The sequence below is a fragment of the Anser brachyrhynchus genome (assembly GCF_964034855.1).
Source record: "Anser brachyrhynchus genome assembly, chromosome: 7".
NCBI lineage: Eukaryota > Metazoa > Chordata > Aves > Anseriformes > Anatidae > Anser > Anser brachyrhynchus.
In genome coordinates this window covers 27,463,838-27,484,703 of record NC_137701.1, presented here as the reverse complement: position 1 = coordinate 27,484,703, position 20,866 = coordinate 27,463,838, and the positions used below count along the sequence as shown (strand labels likewise).

The 20,866-nt window shown below is 50.9% G+C and overlaps 3 protein-coding genes across 5 annotated transcripts in view; 1 reads left to right on the top strand and 2 right to left on the bottom strand.

The window, feature by feature from the left end:
* Positions 1–3,051: 3,051 nt before the first annotated feature.
* On the bottom strand, positions 3,052–7,354 carry NIFK (nucleolar protein interacting with the FHA domain of MKI67). The gene is made up of 6 exons (XM_080599270.1): positions 7,175–7,354; positions 6,914–7,039; positions 6,128–6,236; positions 5,236–5,447; positions 4,704–4,781; positions 3,052–3,617 (listed from the first exon to the last, which is right to left on the bottom strand). Exons 1-6 carry the CDS (start codon positions 7,289–7,291, stop codon positions 3,441–3,443), a joined length of 819 nt encoding a protein of 272 aa, XP_080455396.1. The 5' UTR covers positions 7,292–7,354; the 3' UTR covers positions 3,052–3,440.
* A 139-nt stretch (positions 7,355–7,493) lies between these two features.
* On the top strand, positions 7,494–13,379 carry TSN (translin). 2 transcript variants are annotated; one of them, XM_080599271.1, is made up of 6 exons: positions 7,494–7,655; positions 7,742–7,835; positions 9,820–9,916; positions 10,584–10,699; positions 11,398–11,477; positions 11,842–13,379. In XM_080599271.1, exons 1-6 carry the CDS (start codon positions 7,590–7,592, stop codon positions 12,076–12,078), a joined length of 690 nt encoding a protein of 229 aa, XP_080455397.1. In that variant the 5' UTR covers positions 7,494–7,589; the 3' UTR covers positions 12,079–13,379. The 2 variants fall into 2 exon arrangements, with proteins under 2 accessions (XP_080455397.1, XP_080455398.1); XM_080599272.1 differs by lacking the exons at positions 7,494–7,655; positions 7,742–7,835 and adding an exon at positions 9,498–9,730.
* Positions 12,710–20,866, bottom strand: part of LOC308197933 (uncharacterized protein) — a 49,663-nt gene continuing 41,506 nt past the window's right edge. The window contains exons 10-11 of one of the 2 annotated variants that reach the window (XR_013953446.1): positions 20,375–20,473; positions 12,710–19,107 (exon numbers count right to left, since the gene is read on the bottom strand). The gene's annotated coding sequence lies outside the window, so the exon portion shown is untranslated. Of the gene's footprint in view, positions 20,474–20,866 lie in introns of both variants that reach the window. The other variant, XR_013953445.1, reaches the window with a different exon arrangement.

The window sequence follows — 20,866 nt, the reverse complement described above, 5'->3', positions numbered from 1 at the left end:
CCACGGCCCGGGCACCCCACGTGGCATCTAACAGGCCAAACAAATACGGAAAACCTCAGACCCCGTCTTTCATTTCCAGCAGCCTAACACTGCCAAGCTCACCGACACCTTTTTCTCTAGGTTGGCTTCATCATTCCTTTCTCCCCTCTGTTTTTTCAGCCAGTTCTGCCCCTCTTTCCCTTTTTACTTCCCGTACTTCATGCACTGGGAAATACTGCGTGCTCCTCAGCTCCGTCCCCTTCCTGCACAGCAGACGAATCTGAGTAAGCGAGCAGACTTTGCTGAACGTGCAGGTGCTTCTGAAGCTGAAGAACAGCACTACGTACACGGGTGTTCAACAAAGCACCTCCACAAAGCCACTCGGTACAGAAAGGCAGAGAGCTTGCAACTTATGCCTTGAAGACAAAATCCCCAGCGCACCTTTTATCCCTGTAAAAACAGCTCACAGCCCTACAGCCAGCGGCCGGGAGCTTCACGTTTGTCCAAGCTGAACGCACGGACGACTGGAGAGCTGGGAAATGAGACTCAGCGCAAGGAGTGGAGCATAACTCCTGACACAGCACGGCTGTCCATTTGCTACGGAAACTATGTTTGGCGAGTATCAGGTGTCTGAATTTCTGCTTACGTGCATCTCCCAGGACAGCAGCGTATTAATAACACGGCAGCCTAAAAACAGAAACTATCTCCAAGAAAACTTACCCCTCAGCTGAGTTTCTTGCTTACTGACCGTTACTCTAACGGCTCTGAATTTTCCTTCCATGAGATCTGCCATCTAAGCAAATCACAGATGACCAATAAACAAGATGAAGGGAAAGGAAAATTACAGCAGGAAGAGGATCTTACAGCAGGTACAGTTTTCACAGGTGCCTTCTTCCCATCAAGACTCACACTGGCACATAAATCGGGAGAGAAAGCAGCAGCCAGGGTGCTGCGTAAAGGCACAAACCTTCTCAAGAGATCTGCAGAAGCACGCAAACAAGCCCCTGGGAGCTCTCACAACGGGACAGGACAGCCCAGGCACGACAGGCACAATGAATGAAGCCTCAGAGCCCAATGTGGAAGAAAGCAGCCAGCTCAGAGGCGCAGCCAGGTCACTCCAAACTGCTTGGACTAGGTTTCGTCATCGTTCAGGAGGTCATTTCCCAGGGAACCTCATGCTGTGTTTGTCAGAGCAGCGTCCCCACGCAGCTGGTGTGTGCTGCCCCCCTGTGTCGGACGGCACGCCAGGCACTCAGCTCCGGACAGGAAAAAGCACAGCCACATTTCCAGCTCGTCTTGACCTACCAGTCCTCTTTATTCGCTCAAAGAATGTGGATTTTTTTAAAAAAGGAAACTGTCCATTTTGGGCAGATGCATTCTGCTCCTCTTCTGTTGCCCTCTGCTGCACAAAGTCCCGTAGCATTATCAGTTCTTTCCAGAGCTGCAGGTGTTTGTACCAGTTCGGCAGCGTGCTGGTATTTCTGCCAAGCCCTGTGCATGCCCAAGCTGACAAGTGCTTGGTGTCAGGACAAACTCTCCGAAGTGGCTTCCCCACACTTCAGAGTGCGAAAGGAAGACTGTCTGATGTGAGTCCCTGTGAGCACACGATTATTCAAGCGATCAGGCCGGACAGGATGGAATTAGCCAGCCGATGGCTCAGGTTCCTCCTCCTCTGCCAGGCGCCCACCTCAGAACAGCCAAGGAGCCAGCACCAGCCACCCACCTGCGCAGGCAGTTGTTATCACCTGGGCTGTCCTCCGAAGCCTTCTGCCAGGCGTGACCTAGAGCCAGCAGTGCAGCAGCAGAGCATTTAATCCCAGGCAGTAAAAGATCAAGGCCAGGTACACGCTACAAAACTCAAATTAGAATTTCTGCGTTGCTCAGATTTGAAACACAATTCAAAGTCCAACCGCACCTTCAGACCGGACAGGTTACGTCCAGCAGTCACACACAGGGTGTGAGCACGCCTCCCACGTCTATTCACACCTCACCAACCCCCAAACGCAGGATCCTGTTTCTGGAGCAGTAAGCTAACACCTTCTCTAAGAGGAAAGCCCTCAGTGGGGGTTCTGTAGCATCTTCCCACAACAAAAGCTTGAGAGAAATGCCTGTTGCAGAAAGTTTTTAAACGCATCTCCAGCTTCTACACCTACTCCAGTAAGCGAAGGCCAGCTGGGCAAGGGGCTGGCTGTAGGCAGGCAGGTCACCCCTGTGGTCACCACGTCAGCCTTAGGAGCTTCCAGTCAGCCACGGCAGACTAAGGTGGGACAGGAACACATCTCACTGCGCAACGACAAGCTCTGCTGCTTTCTGAACTCATACAAGTGACAAAAACCTGCCTTCTGTTCCTGGCTCACCCCCCCAGAGGCTCGTTACGGTACTGCGGTGAGCTTGCCACCCCCTGCAGCGGAAGATATCCTTGTTTTACTCAGGCAGTGAAACTTCCATACAAGGAGGAGATGCTGTGGGGCCCAAAGGACAGCCCAGGCTGCTCTGATTAAGGATGCATCTTCTCAAAGGGCCTTCCTCAAGCTGAGAGCAGCTGCACATAGACAGCCATCGCCATTTGCTCCTCCCCAAGGTTAAGCAAGAAGTCCCTCTAAAGACAGCTAGGCTTTGCGGGTACTTGAACATTTTCTGACCCAGACAACAGCACATTTATAGCAATTAAAACCCCAGAGAATTAGCGAGTTCCCTCTGCCCAGTCAGCCCAGAGGTAAAGCAGTACGTCAGCAGGTGCAAGCCTGAAGCTGCTGCAGAGCGAGCGGCCCTTTACAGGAGAGAGGAACGAAAGCACAGCTGTGACTCCAGCTACGCCACCAGAACAGTGACATTCTCAACAGCAGGGTACGCTCTCAAACAAAAAACTTTTGCCTGTACGGGGAAAGGAACAAGAACCTTGAGACAGCCATCTTCCTCTATCCCTTCGCACCACCTTCCCCCCTTCTAACTGGGGGGCAAGGTTCTAAAACCAACCGCCTCCCCCCTTCTAGTTGTGTAATTACGTGAAAACTCACGTAGAGCACAGACATTCAGTTAAACAGAGGCGCTACCAAGAGCCAGTACAACCAGTAATGGTTAAAAACTGTATTTTATAAGCCATCAGCAATAAGTATAAAATACAGACCCCATCAGCAGGATCAGAACGGCCTCACAAGTTCTTTCAAAACAGGGGGTGCTGCAGACACGGCACAGAGCTAGCCGAAGGTTCCGGCACAACTGTAGGCATGTCGGAGCACTAGCACTCACGAGTGCACAAATCAAGAAAGTCTTCAGAGGCAGAGAAGACCATAGCTCCCCGGTGGCTAAACAGGAGGGGAACCGTTTGTGAATGCGTTCCCTGCCCGTGAGAGGCTGAAAAAGCCTAGTGAGACACACCGAGCCAGGGCACGAGTTCCACCTCACCAGTGTTTGAGTTGAGGGAGAAGAAAAATTCTGGTGGCTGTAGCCATGTTTTAAGTCTATTTCTGCTTCTTCAGGTTCGGTTCTTTTCTTTGCCGTTTCTTTGGTCTCTGCACAGGTTTTTTAACGCTGGCAGGGGGCAGCTTGACAGTTATTTCATTGTCCTCTGCGTCATCATCCGCTTGGCGAGCTTTCCGGCGCTCAAGCACTGTAGGAGTACAGACTGGAGTAGGATCCTGAAGAGATCAGAAAAACACGGTTCACTGCAAAGCAAAGCACCTGCCAGAAGAAGTTGTTGGGGCCTCTGTGGTACCACAAGGCTCCGCGGTTCAGCTCTCCTGCAGAACTTCCACGTATTAGGGAAAATTGTTTTGCTTTCATAATTATCTTTGGACAGGATTTCTTCAAACTAAAAGTGCCATCTCCAAAAGAGCAGATGTGAAAAATAAATGTTTTCTAACATATCATTACACCGATTGGTTTTCTGAACTTATTTCCTGACTCAAAGTGCTCAAAAATCCAAGACTGAAACAGTCAGGAAAAAAAACAGTATATTTGAGAATGGCATACAAAAACGCCATACCTGAGCCCACAGCCGAGCTGAAATATTCCAGTTTCAACATCTCAGTCATTTCTCAGAACTCGGTTGACCAAATGTGCAAGTTGCCCTGTCCCCCTCACAACCAGCCCTGTCCCCAAAAAGGGGATCAAAACATATTAAATAAATTATTAAACAAAAAAGTGACGAAATAAACATGTTAATGCCTTACAGACCTTTTAGACTGTCAGCGTCCCAAATCTCAGTCCCAATGACCTGATCTTTCCCTTCATCCTACTGCCAGTTTTCGTTGGCATTAACTTTCAAAGACTGGAAAACCACGACAAGAGAGCACAAGAGAGGAGGGACACCGGAGTATGTAAGCGGGGGTACACAGCATTAGATCATATTCACTGCTCAATTTCATTTTGGCAACAGAGGCTGGCATTAGGCTAGCGCCGAGCAGCAGAGGCTGCCAGCAGGCTGCTGCCTGGGCCACCTCGAGGCAAGCTCCACTAGTCAGGTAACAGCACACTGGACAGAAGCCTTTGCTGCTGAATACCGCAAGAGGATAAGGAAGGGAGTGGATCCAACCACCTTCTTCCTTTCAAATGCGTTCATCCACCTCAAAAGTGGTGCTTCTGTCACAAAAATCTCTCAAAGGAAAACAATACCCAAGTTTGTGGCACTGAAGCGGCTAGGAAGAAACAGCTGCAGACCCGAGACACCTGACCCAGGGCGAGTGGTCGCAGTGCTGGGCACCGCCAGGACTGTTTGGTCTTACCTGGCTGCTCAAGGAATCGCTCAGTTCTGACTTGGACTTTTTAACTTTCCTTTTCTTCACGGGAGGCCCCTGCGCAGCCTAGGAAGTGAGACAGGTCAGGCGAATCACTACAAACTTCCCAGGTGAAGATGTAAAGAGTCACCTAGCAGCACACAGACTTCTCTGCTTTGTAACTACTGAAGTGTTCCCACAGCAATCACCCCCCACACACAGCACAGGGCTTGGGAAAAGCCCTTCCGTGACCTACAGACAAATATTAAACACATGGGATACCCTCTGACTGTTGATAGCAACAGGAAAAAGGCACTTCTCCCTTTTGCTGTTCCTGGTTTACTCCTCTAAAAGTAAACCCACACATACAGAGCGCTACACTGTAATATCGAGGCGCTTCTACACAGCTCTTGACATGCTTAGGCCTCTGTGTTACTCCAGGTCTCAGACCAGTTCCAGGTGAGACATGATTTTCTTCTATTTAGCACATCCTTAGAAACCACTTTTCATAAAACACTGGTCAAAACAATCCCAAACTTACAAATCCCGGGAAGCTGTATTTGATCCCCCTCTCAGCCAGCCGCTTCCGCAGGCGGTTCTCCTTCCGCAGCAGTCGCTTTGCCATCCTGGCCTTCTCGGCGAGGGAACGGACCTTGTTGTACCGCCTGACTGCTGGCTGAGAAGGCTTCCGAAACATCCTCTCGCTGTTTTTGAACAGATCCTCATGGACCTTCTCAGGAGGCATGAAGTGACCTGTATGGGCAGCACAGGACACCAGGTTATATAGCCCAGCTGCTCCTGTCACCAAACCCGCCCACATAACGCCCTTCAGGCCCGCTGTAACATCACCCACTGCTACAGCAGAACGCTACCACAGCATTTCACAAACACAGTAGATGGAAAGTAACTAAATGCCCCGTGGTGAGACAAAGGAAGAACAGAATACTTTTTCACTTACAGCCAGAAAACAGTCAGAGAAACCTGATGTGCAAAAACTGATGCAAAGGAATAGGAGCAGTTATACCAACTCATGTTCCTTTACAAAGCAATGCCTGAGAAACTTGCTTGTTTCCTGCATCTTTAGCCAAAAAAAAAGCCTTATGTCTAACTACACGGACAGCAGCTGCAACGGTTATAAGTGAAAAAATTCCCACATGAAAGGAAACTGCTCTACAGCAAACCCTACCCCTAACCGAGACTTTGTGCTACACAATGAACACGAGCAATATAAAATAAAAAGCAGCAGGAAAAAAAGGCTGCTGAGGATATTCTCTACACATAAAGAAAGGCAAGAACAGCTCAGTCCCACAGAGAATCATGTTGGGCCAAAACTTCATAAAGAGACGAGATTCCTCCTGTAGTTCAAAAAGGTAATATTAATATGCATGAATTTACTTTTGCATTAGATAATGGACAGCTCAGTTTATACTTACACTTCAGCAGTCTTTCTGAAAACAGGTAGTTGTTCATCGTGTCCGCAACAATCTTAGCCACATCATCAGATTCAAACTCTATAAATCCATAGCCTTTACTGCCTCCTGTCTGCAAGCAAGGGCAGAGAGAGAGCTGAAATGCTGCTTCGATACGCTAACGGCAAGTACTGCCACAGAGTTCTGTGAGGCCAGGAAAAGCACCAGATTTAGTCCTAAGTTGGTCAGATAGGGTTCCTTAACATACACCCATGTATGAAACTGTCTGTTCATCGACATCTATACATTAAAAAAAAGCGACGCATTGCTGTTGTTGCTACTAGGTTCATACAGCAATATTAGAACACGATGGTACACCCAGACGTGAGGAGAAGTTAAGTTTGTGGAGCACAAACCAACAAGGAAGCTAACACGGAGCCTCCTCCGTGACAATTTGTGACCTACCTTGGATTAGCGCATTCCGGCACTTCTCACCTTCGGATATTTACTTACGGACGAAGCGTCGCTAAACCTAACGCGCCGTTAAAAACCGCCCGCTTGCGGCCCGGAGACTCACGCGCTACCGATCAGCCTCGGACGCAATTTCCGAGTTTCATTTTCAGGGCACGACGCGAAGCGCGGAGCCCCCCTCCGCCCGCTCCCGGAACCGCACCGAGGCTCCACGCGGTGCGCGTAGAGCACGGGGAGCGGGCAGGGCCCCGCGGGGCTGCCGAAGGCGCTGCAGGACGGACGGACAGACAGACAGGCGGACGGAGGGGAGGAGAAGGAGGGGGGCGCGGCGGGGCTCACCTTCTTGCTGCGGGACAGGCGGAGCCGCGTGACGGTGCCGAACTGCCCGAAGTACTCGCGGAGCTGCGGCTCGCAGATCCCTCGCGGCAGGTGCCCCACGTACACCACGCCCGGCTGCAGCGGCTCCTGCGGGCACAGCCGGCCTCAGGGCAGGGCCCAGCACCGCGGGCCGGGCCCGGCCGGACCACGCCAGGCCAGGCCAGGCCATGCCCGGCCGCCCCCCGCCTCGCCCCACCCCACCCGACTGCAGAGCCCCCTCACCTCCTCCGCCCGCCGCTTGCGGTCCCGCCGCGCCTTCTGCGGGGCACGGCGCCGCGCCTGCGGCTCCAGGGACAGGAACGAGGCCGCCGACACGACCCCGGCCTCTGCCGCCGCCATCTTGCCCGCCTCACCACAGCCGCCGGAACCACTCCACCACCACCCCCGCCTCCAGCCTGCGCGCATGCGCAGAACGGCGGGGGCGCTATCGCGTAGCAACAGCGCGCGGCGTCGCCTAGCAACGCAGCGGGGCGGGCGGGGCCCTGCCTCCCCCCCCCCCATCTCCCCGGCGCTCAGGCGGCGCGCGGGGCAGCCCGGCGGCGGCGGCGCTCAGGCAGCGCGCGGGGCAGCCCAGCGGCGGCGAGGCCCCCGAAGCGGCGGGCGGAAGGCCCCCCCCGAGGCGGCGGCGGTGGGCGCCATGTCGGTGAGCGCCATGTTCGTGGCGCTGCAGGGCGTGCTGACGGCCGACCAGGACGTGCGGGAGGTGGGCGCCGGGCACCGGGCACCGGGACCGGGACGGGTGTCGGGGGACGGGGAGGGGAGCAGGCTGACGCCGCGCTGTGCCCGCAGGAGATCCGCAAGGTCGTGCAGGCGCTGGAGCAGACGGCCCGCGAGATCCTGACGCTGCTGCAGGGCGTGCACCAGGGGGCCGGCTTCCAGCACAGTGAGTGCGGGGAGGGGGGCCCTGCCCTGCCCTGCCCTCCCTTCAGCCCCCCGCCCTGCCCCCCCCCCGCCCTCATCCCCCCTCGGCTCCCCCCCCCCGCGCCGAGCTCCCCGCCCCAGTCCCAGCGCACACCCGGGCCTCGCCGCCCTGAGCTCCCTGGGGGCTCTCGAGAGCAGCTGGGGAAGGGGCGAGACGCGGGAGGCCCGCAGCCGGAGGTGAGTACAAGCAGAAGCCCCTCGCCCGCCGCTTCGCCCCCCCGCGGAGCGGGCGGTTGCTCGCCGGCCTGACCTCCCGCCGGAGGCCTGGGGTTCCGCCAGCCGCGGGCAGCGGCACGGGGCTGGCCTCCGCCGGCAGGCGCGGCCTGCGGCCACTCGGGGAGGCTGACGGTGCTAAAAGCCCCAGCTGCTGCTTGGCCCGCTTCATCAGGCCTGCACTGATTTTTTTGGAGTCACTGAAATCGTAGGGACCGTGACAGTTGTTTTGCATGGGTGTCGACTTTAGGCATGGTTTTGCAACGTTTAGTAGCAGAGACCGGTGCCTGGCTCGGTGTGTTTTCCTATTTTACTTTTTTTTAAGTCAGGGAGAGAGCTGGTCCTGGGATTTGCAGGCTCTGAGCAAGGATGCGAGACAGTTAAACTGCCAGAAAGGAGAGCGCTCAGCTTCCCGTTCTTGCACTACCACAGATAACGAATGCAGGCTCAGTAGGCTAGGAGTTAACTCGCGGTAAGGAGCTGTCAGCTTGTCAGGTATTTCACTCACCAGGTCAGCAATGGCTTTGGTAAAGCTTTGTAGCAAGTGATGGAATGGCAAGTAACAAAGATCGCTGCGGAGAAAATAGCGCTTGTCAGGTGTCATCTGCTTTGACTACACCTTGATTTGATGACAGTTGAATTCCGGTAGCATAGTGCTCCTCAGTGTCTGTACAACTTTGTGATAGTTGGAGGCTTGAGAGAGGGCAATTTCCTGTACGGCTGGTTGGCATTAAATACCTTGTAGCACACAGTTGCTTTTCCCTGTCCTCCAGGGACTTGAGATACCTCTCGGCTGAACTTGCTCTCCCTGAGCTTTACACCTGACCTCTGTGACGGGGGGGGGGGCAGCGCCCTCCCCGCAGGCAGCGCCTTTCCGTGCTGGCTGCTCCTCCGGGGCCCTGCCTGTGCCGGGCAGGGATGCTCAGCGTGCAGCTCTGGGGTCAGCCCTTTCTTTCGCTTCCGTTTTTGAGCAGCTGCAGCGAAGGAGCAGGGACCCGAGGGGTCTGTTCCCGCTGATGTGGCGTGCCTGTAGTTGGGGCCAGGAAGCGGGAGGTGGCAGCGTGTGGTGCGAGGCCGGGAGACCGCGTCCGTGCGGAGATCTGACGTACGCTGGGCAGGCTGAAGCCCAGTTCGTTCAAATACAATAAAAGAGCACTGCAAGATTTTAAAATGGAGAGGGAGCAGTTCCTTTTCCTTGGGTTGCTGATGGCAAGTCGCCTGCCCGCTTGGGGCCTGGCTGCTGCTTTTGGGGCTAACCCTCTGGGTTGTCTCGCCCCCCTTGGCAGCCCCAGTAGGGCCCGCGCAGCCTCTACCCTTCCTGAGCTGGGCTGCCTGTTGGTATCTCCAGCTTGTGTGATCCTCCCAGTGATCCTCCCAGTGTTTTCTCCTGTCAGAACCCACTACAAAACGGAGCCTTCGTCCATGGTTTAAGTTGTATAGCAGCAGCGATGAGTCACGGTTAGCAGTGATAACGCTGGGGTGTCTTGTCTCGGGTTCAAAACTGGGAATGGCGTACGTCAGGCAGCCCAAAACCCAGGAGTGTTACCTGCCTGTGACTCGAGGTGGAACTACGAATTCTTCTCAGATCAACCTGAATGCCTGTAGACTGCCGTGGCCGAAAGGGAGCAGCGTGTTTAAAGGAGCGTAAGCGATGCTGCCTATTTTAGAGAGCTCTCTGTTTACAGATCCTTGCTCCTTGTCAAGCGCTGAATGTTGCGCTGTTTCTCTTCCAGTACCAAAGAAATGTCAGAAGGCTCGAGAACACTTCGGTACAGTACGAACGCAGATGGAATCTCTGAAGACGAAGTTTCCCGCTGATCAGTATTACAGGTGTGCAGCCCACACAGCCAGGCACGGATGTGAGCGCTGCCTGCGCGTGTTTGGCACCGTTGCTTTGGAAGAGTAATTTAAAGGTTTACGAGCCCGATATTTCTTTCTGTTTGAAAAGTAACCAGCAGTAGAGAAGTGTGGATTTTTATCAGCACCATTTAAATATGCTTTTGCTCAAGCTCTTCTCCCTTTATTTTTTCCTTTTTCACTGAAAGGAAAACATAAGAAATTGGTGTTCTATAGGAACAGCCCGTATTTCTGAAAGCAGAGCATTTGCTCTGTTAATTTAAGTCGTTAGGTTGGGGGTATTTCTGAAACCAGCTCTAAGCCTGTCATGAAATGGCTGTTTGATACTGCAGATTCCAAGTGAAGTCGTCACCCGTATATTTTATTTGCCACCAGAAGGGGACAGTGTCTAGCAAGAACAAACCAAGGAGCAAGAATCTTGTCAGCTCAAATCTGACGTGCTGGGCTGCTGAGGAGCTGATTTTAAGCTGGCGTAGTTTTGATGAGCCAAAAGTATTGCAAAGTGCTATGTGTAAAGGTGAAAAACATAATTGATATCTACTGCAGACATCTGAAATGCTTGTTGCCCAGCTGTCCAGTAATAAATGTTATTTTCTTTTTTTTTTTTTTGTTATCCTTGACTTGGTGTTTTTTCCAACAGATTCCATGAGCACTGGAGGTTTGTGCTTCAGCGGTTGGTGTTTCTGGCAGCGTTTGTAGTCTACTTGGAGTCAGAAACATTAGTGACCCGGGAAGCTGTTGCAGAAATACTGGGGAGTAAGTTAATGTTGTAACTGGGGAGAAAGTGCTTGTGAAATGTTCAGATGTTCTAGCTTGCAGAGGCGTACAGGGGAACAGCAGAACTTAATTTCTTCCCAAGAAATGGGTTCCAAAACTTACCCGGTATTGGATTTTATTACGTAAACAACAGCTCCTTTTAGAAGGTGGGAATCAGAAAAATTAATGTGACAAAAATATTTATGCATTAATTAGTTCTTCGTTAATGAAACGTATTCATGCAAATTGCCTAGTCTACCAAAAGAGTAATAAAAAGATGACAGCTTACTTTTCTCACCTTTTGTCTTTGGTATTTAAAAAGAGGGGAAAACGGGTTTTTATACTGCAAGAGAATTGTTGCCTCCCAGAGCAAAGGATTTGAAAAAAATCAGGAAAGTATTTATTTTTTTTAAAAAAAAAAAAGGACTCCAGACATCATTCCTGTATATGAACGTAAATTCAGTTATTCTGTTAGATAGCTTTTTGCGTGTGCAGCTGAGGATGTATAAGATGCTAAATCAAAATGCTGCGAAGAAGCAGTAGTTGTATCATATACAGGAGAAGGGTGACTTTTATTTTGCAGTAGTATTTCATAAATTTGATATTTCAAATTAGCTCAAATAAACAAATGCAAGTTCAACCTGCTGGTTTCGCTCATGTTCAGTATCACCCGATTGCCACCCTGTTTTTTATCTTAGTTGAAGCTGATCGAGAGAGGGGCTTTCACCTGGACATTGAAGACTACCTTTCTGGTGTGTTAACTCTTGCCAGTGAGCTGGTAAGGAAGATATTCATGCATATATTTGGGTTGAAAGTGACCTTAAAAAAATTTAAAAAAAACACATTCTCCATTCTTAAGCTGTTTGCATAAGTTACGGTTTGGAACACCTTAGTCTGAACTTCTAGCAAAAGGCTTGTCTGTATGCCAGAGTTGTTCCTCCCTGATATTTTAAGTTTTAAAGTAGTCACTGGATTGAAAATTCAGGGCTCCGGTCAGCAGAAAGGTAGATGTGAATATAATTTAGCTGACAACATTTAGCTTACAACAAGCTGTAACAACCCTGCTTCGTTTGGTGAAGTAACTGATGGGAAGAGTGAAGTGACCTGGGTAGATCCCTCTGATGTTCTCCTTCCTCTCGTAGGCCAGGCTGGCAGTGAACAGCGTCACGGCCGGTGACTATTCTCGCCCTCTCCGTATCTCAACGTTTATCAACGAGCTGGATTCTGGCTTCCGCCTCCTCAACCTGAAGAACGACTCCCTGAGGAAGCGTTACGATGGCCTGAAATACGACGTCAAGAAAATTGAGGAAGTGGTTTATGACCTGTCAATCAGAGGACTCAATAAGGAGGCGACAGGCGGCATGGCTGGAGAGAAATGAAGGGTGCTCGTTTTAACAGCATCATCAATTACCTCAGATGGTTGCCAAGCTAGGAGGCGTGCTAGCAAAGCCTTCCTCCAGTAGTTTAGAAGAACCGCAGCTGAAAGCTGCTCTCTATTTTCTTACAAAAGGTGTAGTACGGGTGTTAGATCTCAAAATGTTTTGTAAAATCATGGCTAGGTTAGTGCAGCAGGCTCTCTGTTTCCGCTGAAACTCCTCTGTCAAAACACGTTGCTGTTCCGTGCACAGCAGCAGTAGAGGCAGCACCTCCCCGAGCTGAAATTCCCCCGGGTTCCGTGGTGGTGTTTCACTGCCCTGGCAGTTCCATGCTCCTGCTGCTGCTGCTCACACACCTGTGAAGGTGTGTGCACGGCGTGCAGCTTGGTGCAAATACATACCACATTTAAAAAAACCTGTAAATATCTATGTTTTTTTTTAAACACAGTTTTTTTTCTTTTTTTTTGTTTATTACATGCTCACCTACTTAATTAAGTTGATCAGATCTGCATAGGTGTTTATTAACCAGCTCTGTTTAAATGGTTTCAGTTAACGTGTCCCCCCTTGGAATCGGTGTACTGCACCTGGGCACGTCGTTCTCTTTTATTATTTTTTTTCCCTCCAAGATACCTGCTATCAGTGAGTGCAAGGTTTTCTTAAATACCTGCTTTCACTGACTGGTGTTTGATTTCCCAACACGAGTAAATGTTGAGTTTTAACACAATCACCTTAAGAACTCTGTGTAAGATTTTTTTTTTTTCTTTTGAACTAGCAAAGTTTATGACTAGAGAAGTGTTAACTGACAAACCGCAGGTAGCATTTGAGTTTTAACAACCTATATAGGCCACAACTGTACCTGTTTCCTGGGATTAAAAAGAGAAATGATAGTTCATGTAGTAAAATCTTTGTATCCCCCAAGAGAGGGGAAATTGTTAGTTTCAAATACTTTGCATGTAAGATATTTGCAGATACCCACAGCCTCTTCTGTTCATGTAAATGGACAAGTTCATACCTCCCCGTGCGTTTGTTCTCTTGTCCTAAATGACTTGGAGTCTTTCCGTTTCCTTACTGCTTCAGGTGGTACACTCGGGTAAAGGAGGAAAAGCTCACTTGTTTAGGAGGAGGAATATTTCCAGAGGATGAACGTGAACAATCAAGCTTACGTGGGGCTTATTAGTGTTCCATTTTGTTGATAAATATTTCCCATTGTTTCAGTTAAGTTTTTATTTTGTTTATTGGAAGAAAATGGTTTCTTGGTTACTTTGGCCAATAAAAGATGTTTTTTGATTTTGGCCGTTTGGTAACTCTGCGTGTTGTCTGATTGATGTTATTCGCTTCCCTTCCTGGGAGCTTCATCTGAAATACCCTAACTCAGCCTTCAACCGCACCTAGAAAATAATGTAATTGCCAGCATTGGTGGTACGCTGCTAAATGGAGCGCTCTCACCAGCGTCACATGGAGCATGAGTCAAGCTGCAAATAGATTGGATAGTTTTGTGTTTTGTTTGTTAGTTTGTTTTGGTTTTTGTTTGTTTTGTTTTACTTGTTATACAAGTTAAAATGGAGAGCTATGAAGGAATTTATTAATACCGCATCCGAGATGCGGCAAGGTTCATCTTCAGAGCATCTTACATTTAATGTTTGCCCTCATCCATTGTGGCGTCTGTCACGTAGCAGAGGCAGACAATATTATCCCTCCATCACAGCTGAAGAAAATGAGGGTGTAGCTTCCTGAGCCCCTTGGCACGGAGGCCAGGTTTTAAAGTAGCTCTTTGTTCTTACCCTCTGCCACTGTTTGCTTCTTTCTCACTTAACCCCTGTGGAGGTGGGAGGAAGGAAGGAACTTGAGCCAGTTTACTGCCAAAACCAAATGCTCGTGAAACAACGCCCTGAGGCTCCGAGACGGGGCTTTGCAGACCAAGGTCACAGGAAACGCGTGGGAGCAGGGAAATTGGAGAGGTTTCCTGAGCATCGGTCCGGTGTCTCTCAGGTCGGAGGACCCCTGCCACGTGGGGCTGGGGCGTGAGGCCGTGTGGCAGGGCAGGTTTCTGGTTGCAGGACACGTGTGCGTTACGGCTGTGTGCTGGCTCGCGTCCAGGGGGCTCTGGATGCATTTGGTCATGCAACAGGTCTGCTTCCTGGTGTGGGATCCCGTGTGCTTAACGAAGCTTCTCAGCAGATCCTGGGGCTGCCAGCTCTTGTATCTGATGTGGGTTCTTGTAGCTGGTGAGAGGCGGCAGTGCTGTGCCACGGGTGCGGGCATGCAGATACGATACTGGGGGAGGGATGACTGGAAGAGCAAGTCTCTTAGGGCTTACGAAACGTGCAAGTTGTGGCATTTTCCTGGCCAAGGCACCGTGAAGTGCAAGTGCCTGAGAAGGGGACACCCGAGTGTTGTGTTCCTCTGGGGTGTCTAGGAAACCTCTTGTTCCTCCCTGTTTCTAAGGTTGGGGAGAGCCCGGTGTCCGCCTCTGGAGAAGCGTTATTTGCAAGGGGCAGGCTGTATAGTGTGTTCCCAAGTCTGGGGAAGGGAAAAGGAACCGGCAAGCTTTCTGCCTAAGCTGCGTCAGGGAGAGCTGGGAGCACGCATCTTTCTGCAGCTTCCTCTGGACAGAGAGCCTGTAGGGCCTCCTGGCCTTGATGGTGAATCTGCACATCGCCCTGGTCCTAAATAAGTTGTCTTTCTGTCTCACAGGCGGGAGCAGAGGAAAGAAGGGAAGAATGAGAAAGATTTAATTACGGCTCTTCTCTGACCCTTCCCTTTCCCAGGGGTGTCAGAGCAGGTAGCCGGTGGGAAGCGGCAAGGAGAGAGCTCTGAAGGCTGCAGAAGCTCGGTGGCTCATAATGGATCAGATGTTTGAACTCTAAACAAGTAACTCCTGTTTGGTATTGAACACTGCTGGCAGCGGGGAGGGGGTGAGTCAGCGCAGGAGCACTGGAGAGTCTGACTCAACAGCCCGCACAGCTCTTCTGCGAAGCACTTCAGCCCCAAGTGTGTTCCAGGGAGTGCTCTTTTGGATCGCCTTTGTATTCACGCGCAGCTTTTTTTCCCCCATCTTGACGTCATTTCTCTGTGTCTTCTTTGCCTCAGTAAAAAGGGCACTCAAATAGTTGATTAACTGTTCTTTATTTATAGCACTGCCTGTTCCATCCCTGCAGATCAATGCGAGTGCTGACCTGAAACCAGCCAGGAAACAGGGGCGAGCAGCACGGTGGCGCAGGACGCCACGCAGACCGCGGGGTGGTTGTTTAACTGGCTGTGCCGCTGGGATTGACAAACCGCAGCCCAAGTCCAGCAACCTCTTTAAGCTGGCGATTGTTAAGGGACGTTATCACCTCCAGACTGCCATTTGCTGGTGCCAGCGCACGTCGTCGTTGTGCAGTGAACTGGATTAAGGAGCTGATCTAGCTGAAACAATCCCTGTTTTTCAGCGGCGCTTGCTCCCAGCCTGGTTCACCACGCAGTGCTGCACACGCTGTGCCAGCACGCGGAGGGAGGCTCCTTCCTCTCCACCTGCGGTGCCAGCTGCACGTTCACTGAGCCGTAACACTACCTGGTAAACTGTCCGCGTTTCTTCTTGCAGTAACTGAACTGCTTCCAGTTCTGTTAGGATTGCCGAGGATTTTCTCTCTGGGCAAATAATGTACCTGCCTTTTACTGCAGAGCGATGACTCCGGTGCTGTAGAGCCTCGCTCCCGTTTTTCAGCCGGTAAGGTCGCTACATGCCAAGGAAATTAACAAGAGCAGAAAGTAAACATGGATGGACGACTCCTGGGGTCTGCCTGTGGATCCTGACCTCCGCTACCCGCCAGCAGTCCATCTCCCCTCATTAAAGCACTGTCTGCTGCTGGGGGATGTGGTGCCCCTGTGCTGAAGTGTGGGGGCTGTTCAGAGCCTGCTGAATCCATGGAGCGTCATTAAGCGAGGGTTTGAGTCTGCAAGGAGCTGTCCTGTACAGCGCAGCACCTCCTGTGCACGTGGGTCAGGCACAAATTATCCAAAGATGTTTTTGCCCTCGCAGGTTTTTCTGCCTGTGTTTGTTGTCACTTCAAACTGCGTCACTTGTGGCGTTCTCTGGGCAGCCGCTGCCGGAGGACTGCCCTGCCTGAGGGGAACATGACTGTCCTAAAACCAGCCCTTTCTTGAGAGAAGGGGGAGCACGCTGTTTGTCACACCGCTTGTTCACCTGCACCTTCACACTGTGGGTGTACAAATGTCTGAACTGCTTCTGTTGGGGAAAATGTAAGACCCCGAAGCCTGTAAGCGTGCTGCCTGCCCTCCGGGAAGCCTGCTGGCTCCTGCCCTGGCAGGGAGAGCTGTCTGCCCTTCTCCGGGTCTGCACCAGGGCCCTGTGCAGCTCCTGCCCGCTGCCGTGCAATCTGCTGACCACGTCAGGCTGCTGGCAGCTGTAAAGGTGCTGCAGAAAGCAATAAGGGGGAGAAAAAATTTGATCCTTCAGCCCCGGTGGAAGGACCTCGGGCTATAAAGGCCTCGTGCTCTTCACGTGTTTTGGCTACTCCAGACCGTGGGATCTGAGGTATGTGTGACTGCCTTGTGACCTCCGGGCTCCCCACCCTCATCTGCCAGCCCTCCCGCAGCACCCAGAGAGACACCTCGTGCTGGTCCCCCCAGGACGTGACTGGCACCACAAGGGAGGTTCCTGTGCTGGGAGGAAGGATTCGAACCCAGCGCCTGGGGCTCCACCACCGCTGGAACAAGGTTCCCTTGTCTGCTCCTATGCGGGGCACCTTCCCTGGAAGGCTGGCTTGCAGCCTGGGTCTTCTCCCAGGCAGCTGGAAATTTCTTCCAGGCATACGAAGCCTGCACTGGTAGAGGTAGTGCTAGAGCAAAGTTTGGGCTGAAGGGGTGCTAATTATCGTTACATTCATCACCGCCAATGCACCTAGAGCCTAATACTAACTAACTGTATAACTGCTCCAAATCAGGCCTGAGCAGAGATCAGCACTGGAGGATGTTCTCTGCCTGTCTTCTGATTCCTCGTCAGGATTCTTCACTCTCTGTTGAAGAGGACCCTCCGTGTCCCTGTTGCTCAAGTTTTCCATCCATGGTGGAGAAGGGTTTTCCTCAGAGGACCGCCTTCAGCTTCCTGAAGGAGATGGTGCTGTGTTTTTTTTTTTTTCTTCTTCTTCTGAGTGCCTTAGGAATGACCTGGAATCCCTAAACTGTGCAGTTGTATTCTCAAAACTTTATTTTTTTATTGCCTGTACATCTCCAGTCAAATTGATATTCTGCAGCAGCCTCTGTGAGAAACAAGGCAATTCCTTTGCCTGCCTGACTTTGGTATGACTTTTTGCTCTGTCACATTCCCAGTAGTGACAGAAGGGGACTCAAAAGTGATACTGAGACCTTTGAATGTGTATCTGATCTCTGCCAGGCTATTGCTTTTGGTTCCCAGCTTTTCTAATTGCAAGTTGGAAGAATTCAGCCTGATTGCAGATGAATCCCAGCTGATTTCCAGCATACATTTATGAGGAGCCAAGGCTGACATCCCCAAAAGACAGTCGTTACAGCTGCCTGATACATGAGCCCTGAAGGGCTATCTTGGACGTGGTGCTAGAAGATTTGAATTCTCTTCCTTTTGAGGATGCTGGGGATGAGTGCAAGAGACAATGCAAGATTCCCAGACTCACCTTCTGGAGATCTGGCTTCCTGGGACTTTAGCTTCGTAATATTTTCATGTGCATCAAATGACTGAAGTTCCCCGCAGGCAGGAAACATGAGATCATCTCAGAGCTTTTTTTTCACAGGATTTAGGATGTGCTGAGGTCAGTCTCTGTCTCCAGTGACAGCTACAATAGCTGCTTGCTGCCAGACCAAAGCTGGTGTTCCCTTTCAGATGCATTCCAGATCACATCGCGGAGATCCATGACAAACCTCACTTCTCTTAAGGACAGCCACGACTGTACCAGAGGATTTAGCCCCGGTAGCTTTGACAGCACAAACCTGACTGAACCAAATCTGGCTGCAGGCCCTGCCCTATCGCAGCCACGGCCTGTAGCTGCTGATCCCGTACCTGTGTTCCAGAACTGGACCTGACTTTCCCAGCCAAAATAGCATTCCTCCAGCAACTGTTGGATGACCTCCACCCTGAATGTGTGTCCCCTGTCAACTGTGGGGAGGGTCCCATCAGATTCACTTCTGTGGCTCAGTGCTCTGAGGGATAACAGCAAGCCTCTGTCTCTGCTAGGGTCTTCTGTCAGTACCACTGCATGTTTTCTTTCGCTATAGAAGGGAAGATCGCTATTTGTTCCCTAAAGCAGATATCTCTGCTTTCTAAAGCATTTGCTCTTCATCTCCCCACGTTTTCTCAGGCTGTCCCACCCAGCATGCTGACTCTTAAAGTGAATTTTCCTTCCTTTGGTACCTGATCTCACTGGTGGTGTCCTTTTTTTTAGCCTTTTGAGCTAAAAACTGCAGAAACTCTATGAGAAAGACTGCCGCTTTTTTTTTTTTTTTCCCCTTCCTGGTAAGTGACCAGTTGACTTTCTTATTTTTTCCCCTAACGCAGTACTTCAGAGAGGGCGTCTTCCTTCTGGCCTGCACATACTAGCAAGGTAAGTGCAGTTGGAAGGAGTCTTGAAAAGTAACCTTAGTATTGTCAGTCATTAATTTTTTGGTATTGTCATTCATGAATTCTAAGAGGTGTAAAAATACTGTAGAGCCCTAGGAAGGCCGGTTTGGAACAAATAATTACTTCCTGGGCTTGTAGACAAACCTGTTCCCAAGTGCCACGGGTTACAACAGCATTTTGTCAGGTTAATCAGAAATGGAAAAATACAATGAAGCTAATCTCTAGGGCTGCCAAGTAAGACGTGTACATGTGATACTGAAGGACCTGGAACTTCCCAGGAGAGGGATCATCCAGGTTCAGAAAGGTGCCTGAGGATTATGGAAACTTACTGCCTCGTTAGTGTGCTGACACCGCTCCCCCTTCCTGTGCAGGCTCACCCCACGGCACGAGTGCTCACAGGGCCAGAGGGATCGTTCTGTGCTTGTGCTCCCTTTCAACACCTGTAATTTCAAAGCAGGCAAGCAGCTGAGTACACACTGGATACGTAAAAGATAAATAACATTCAAAACACAGCCTCTGCCTAGTCTGACAGGTTCCACAATCAGTCTGTCGCTTGCCATAGCAGGCTGTCCCAGATCAAAGAGCTTGTACTGTTCCCCGGCCGCAGGTTTTTTAGGACAGGGCTACAGCACCGAGTACACGTCCTGTTTGTAACTCAACAGAGGGCAATTATTTACGGACCTTCTTTGGGGGAGTTTGCCTGGTTCAGAGGAAATAGGGCCTGTTTGCTACCAGCCTGGCTGGCAGGTGTTTCCTGTGATACCTAGAAGAACCCAGCATCTGAAAAACTGAACAATCATCCAAATGCAAGATTGATGCTAAAAAGCAGACCTCTTACATCTACTTATTGTTCTCTAACCTTTTGGAACAGCCTGGGTGACTGGAGATATCTCGATATAAAGGTACGACCGTGCAAACAGTTCACGGCTGGTTTTGATTGTGAATTGGAGTGGAGAAAACCATGGTGCTGGAAAGTAATGGAAAACTTCCCAGAAAGGAGCAGCTTTCTGTGGCTATGAAAGCCACTTGCTGTTTGGATAAATTATTAGTTACTGTGCTTATGTCTTCTCTTAACACGACTGCTGTTGGAGGGAATGAAGAGAAGGCAGCTGCGCCCTTTTGATCTGGGAGAGAAAAGGAAGGTGCAACAAGTTGTTGCTTTGTGCCTGGCGTGGGAGAGGAGCTGGAAGGCTGCTAGATGCGGAGCTGTCAGGAGAGCCTCAGCGAAATCTTCCTCCAGCAGCTTCTCTGCTTATGTGACAATTCATTTGAAAAACAACAAATCATAAAAGCTATCTGTGCTATTCTCTGGCCGTTCAGTGCGTATTTTGGGGAACAAACAATTTGTTGTCTAACAACTAGAAATAGCTGGGGGGGCTCCGAGTCACTCGAGGGAGCCAGGCGGCTGCCCTGGCAGGCGTTTTGCCAGCTGCCGCTCGCTACGGCGCTCAGCTGTGTGCTGCCACCCTCGTCTTGGGTACGTGCTTGCAAAGCCTCCGGATGATGCGGAAACTCCTGTTTCCTCAAGGACAAAAGGAAGCACTGAGGATGTCGAGGAAATGCAGCCAGTAAGCACGTTGCACTGACCGTGTCTGACTCGGGGTCTGGAGCAGCATATAACAAGCCCCAGCTGCTGTGGCGGAGGGACAAAGAACGGGGATACGGTTTGGTGTTGGGTTGGCGGTGACCTTACAGGACTAGGGCTACCTCCACAAGGGTCTGCCTCTGTCTGCCTTCGCCTGTGGGCTCGCTGGTGCTAGCTGATCTCTGGAGAAATACACCAATACGTTCCCAGCGTGAATCCTCCTGTAACAGAAATGTTTTGTTGATAGTGATTAGTACTGACTGGTTTTGTCTTTACCCCAGGGATGATCTCAGTGAACGTTTACAGATGACTGTTCTCTGAGATCCGCCAACCAAAATTCAGGCTCCTTTAATTTAGCCTCTCGGCCTGTAATCTGGCCTTTGCTGCGTAAGTCACGGCATGACATTTTGCTGAACTCGTAATCACAAGGCCACAGGCAGTGGGAATGTCAGGCTGAAAAGGTTAGAACCTTTCTGCCTTTTTACCATTGTTCAGCTTCAAGTAATTTTGCTGCTGAGGAGCTGAGAGAGGCCGGGCCTTACAGGGGAGCGCTTTGTGGTCTCAGTTTCAGCTCTGGCTTCTCCTGCGCTGGGGCCTGCCCTGCCCTGGCGGGA

Excerpts from the sequence above, each read along its gene's own strand:
- NIFK (XM_080599270.1), bottom strand. The coding sequence starts at position 7,291 with ATGGCGGCGGCAGAGGCCGGGGTCGTGTCGGCGGCCTCGTTCCTGTCC. Across the intron at positions 6,237-6,913 it reads GCCTGTCCCGCAGCAAGAAG|ACAGGAGGCAGTAAAGGCTA; the intron begins GTGAGCCCCGCC and ends CCTTGCTTGCAG. Across the intron at positions 3,618-4,703 it reads GCGATTCCTTGAGCAGCCAG|GATCCTACTCCAGTCTGTAC; the intron begins GTAAGACCAAAC and ends TGATCTCTTCAG.
- TSN (XM_080599271.1), top strand. The coding sequence starts at position 7,590 with ATGTCGGTGAGCGCCATGTTCGTGGCGCTGCAGGGCGTGCTGACGGCC. Across the intron at positions 7,836-9,819 it reads GGGGGCCGGCTTCCAGCACA|TACCAAAGAAATGTCAGAAG; the intron begins GTGAGTGCGGGG and ends TTTCTCTTCCAG. Across the intron at positions 10,700-11,397 it reads TGTTGCAGAAATACTGGGGA|TTGAAGCTGATCGAGAGAGG; the intron begins GTAAGTTAATGT and ends TTTTTATCTTAG.